This window comes from Octodon degus, unplaced genomic scaffold (genome assembly GCF_000260255.1).
Source record: "Octodon degus isolate 3935 unplaced genomic scaffold, OctDeg1.0 scaffold00092, whole genome shotgun sequence".
Taxonomy (NCBI): Eukaryota; Metazoa; Chordata; class Mammalia; order Rodentia; family Octodontidae; genus Octodon; species Octodon degus.
In genome coordinates this window covers 6,483,919-6,486,666 of record NW_004524668.1, presented here as the reverse complement: position 1 = coordinate 6,486,666, position 2,748 = coordinate 6,483,919, and the positions used below count along the sequence as shown (strand labels likewise).

Genomic DNA, 2,748 nt, shown 5'->3' with positions numbered 1-2,748 from the left:
TAAAAAAAAAAAAAAAAAAAAAAAAAAAAAATTTAAACCCAGTTAGAGGTGGTGGTCCAAGACTATAATCTCACTATGCAAGAGGCTAAGGCAGGAAGACTGCCACAAGTTCAAGATCAGCCTGATTTACATAGGAAGTTTAAGGTCACCCTAAACCACCAAGTGAGACCCTCTCTCAAGAAACAACAATAAATCAGCAGGTAAGAAAGCATTCTAGTTTAAGCACTTATTCCTCTACTCTAAAGCAAAGGTTCTCTTAGACACATACAAGATACACACTGTGATACAGAACCTTTGTCCTCCTTTAGCTACAACAGCACACAGGCTAGGTTGTCTGAGGGTTGGGAACTGGCTACTCACACAATCAGGTCTCCAGTCAATCTGACCAGTGAAAGCAGGGTGTGCTTCAGAGAAGCAGCCAGGGGCAGACTTTGGCCACAGAGAGTCCCCAGATGAGCAGCCTGCACAGCACTGATATAACTCTCTGAAGGGATGGTATCATTGGCAAAGGCATTGCGCTGAAAGGAGGCAAAACAGAAGTAAGCGGACGGCCACGTAGCTCTGATGGCAGTGGGGAGGACGACATACACTGAGGGCCCATGGAGGCTTATAAACAGTGGCCTCCATTCAGCATGTACTGTTGTTCATCTTGGGAAGGAAGGTAGGGTGGGAGAAGGCAGCATTTCACATTCTGCTTAGTACGAAGGTAACAAATACAACAAATGCACTACATGCAAGGTACATGTCTGTAATCCCAATGACTTAGGAGACTGAGGCAAAATGATCACAAGTTCAAGGCCAACTTGGGACAATTTAGTGATCCTTGGCTGAGAATAAAATTTGAAAGAGAGGGAGGGAGTATAGCTCAATGGTAGAGCACTTGTCTAGCAGGTACAAGACTCTGGGTTCTGCCCAGTCCCATAAACAAACAAAAATAACAAACAACACCAACTTCAAATGACTAGACTATATAACACCCTATATTTAAGAGCAGAACTATTGTTTGTAATGATTGAGAAAGATGGATTCTGCAATATATCTGGACTCCATTATGAAGATCAAAGTTATGGCTGTACTCCACAGCTTTAGGTGGTATACACAAATGTCATAATTACAAAGCAGGAATAAGGTTATGATAGTTCACTTTCCCAAAGAACTATACAGAGTAATCTGTTAATACAGATAATTTGAGTAGTACATACACAAAGATCAAGTAAGCTGACAGAGACTTGATAGTACCTAAAAGCATAGAGAACCTAAAAGCTATCACAGAAAATGAGAAAAGGAAGAAGTCCCTCATATAAAATATAAAAATCAAATAAAGTTAACATCTATTGAGATTTCTTACATCAGATAAAGTACTAGGGACTTTAATGCATTTACTTATTATTTTTAAGTGCATTTAAGCATCATATCCCAAGTGAAGATGACCATGGAAACATGGACACGAAGTAAAAGGACCATATGCGAATATCTTGGTAACTAGTATAAAAGCAAAGAATGAGAATAACATAGAATACACGAGATGGAGAGAGGGGAGGGAAGGGAGAGTAAGGAAATGAAAATACTTAGGACCCACTGTGTCCCTGCAGCAGCTCCCAAGGAATGCAGACATAACACACTGCAAACATGTACACCATGGTAATATTAAAAAGTTAAAAATTTTTTAAAAAGACAACACAGATCAGCTAATCTCAGCATTTCCACCCTCAGAACACACAGACTCACCCAGGATCCAATATTGGGAAATTCATTAGTATTAATATTATTCCAGGACTCACACACAGCCTGCACCGATGATGGCAAATTCTGAACCAGTATCGGACCTGGAGGCAACAGTAAGGACAAAGACTCAACAAGAAAGAAAAAATGACATGTGGCATTTGAAAGCCCAAATGCGGAAAGAAACACGACAGCCCAGCCTGCCAAAATGATTACTATGACAACTTTAGATGGATATTTCAATTGCATTGCTATGTCCAAGAACCAGCTAATTGCTTAAGAGCAAATCTCAATTATAAGGTTTTCATTTTTCATCATATTCACTTTCTAATCTTATAAGTAAAGACAACAAATGAAAACAAAGTGAGAGGTAATCATTTTAACAAGTCAAGCTAAAATCACCATTAAACATCTGCTTCCTTTACTCTTATAAAGCTAAACCTTAAGGACAGGGATCATTAATGCACATTAACAGCAATCAATAAACTGGTAGCAAGACTGAATCAATCTTCCTTCCTTCCTTCCTTCCTTCCTTCCTTCCTTCCTTCCTTCCTTCCTTCCTTCCTTTTTGTTTTCGGTACTGGAAATCGACCTTCTGATTGTCAGGCAGGTGCTTGCCATGCAGGCAGGTGCTTGCTGCTGAGCTATATCCCCACCCCAACACTCTGAATATTAAGAATAAAGCTTCTCATTAAGAAAGACACAAATAGGTGTACATTTCCAACAATAATTTCTGCACCAATCTCCAATCCAATCCTTTGTTTTCTGTTGCCTAAATTTCTAAGAAATTGTTCTGGACCTAGGAAAGAGAATTTTCTAAGCATGAAGTTAGGTTGGGGCCAGTCAAATAGCGCAGCGGATTAAAGCACCTGCAAGCAGGTACTGGGGTCAGGGGTTTGATTCCTGGGCCTGTGGTGCTGGCCCCACCCCTGGGGCACACTGAGACAGCAATTAAGACTGGGTATGGTGGCGCACGCCTGTAATCCCAGCTCTTGGGAGGCTGTAAACAGGCAGATCACTATGAGT

At 40.6% G+C, this 2,748-nt stretch overlaps 1 protein-coding gene across 7 annotated transcripts in view; it reads right to left on the bottom strand.

The window, feature by feature from the left end:
• The window catches only part of Ubr4 (ubiquitin protein ligase E3 component n-recognin 4), a 134,468-nt gene that overhangs the window by 92,728 nt on the left and 38,992 nt on the right, over positions 1-2,748 (bottom strand). For all 7 annotated transcript variants that reach the window (XM_023722546.1, XM_023722550.1, XM_023722547.1 and 4 more), the window contains exons 27-28: positions 1,729-1,826; positions 361-518 (exon numbers count right to left, since the gene is read on the bottom strand). In XM_023722546.1, coding sequence (XP_023578314.1) covers positions 361-518; positions 1,729-1,826 — 256 coding nt within the window. The remainder of the gene's footprint in view (positions 1-360; positions 519-1,728; positions 1,827-2,748) is intronic.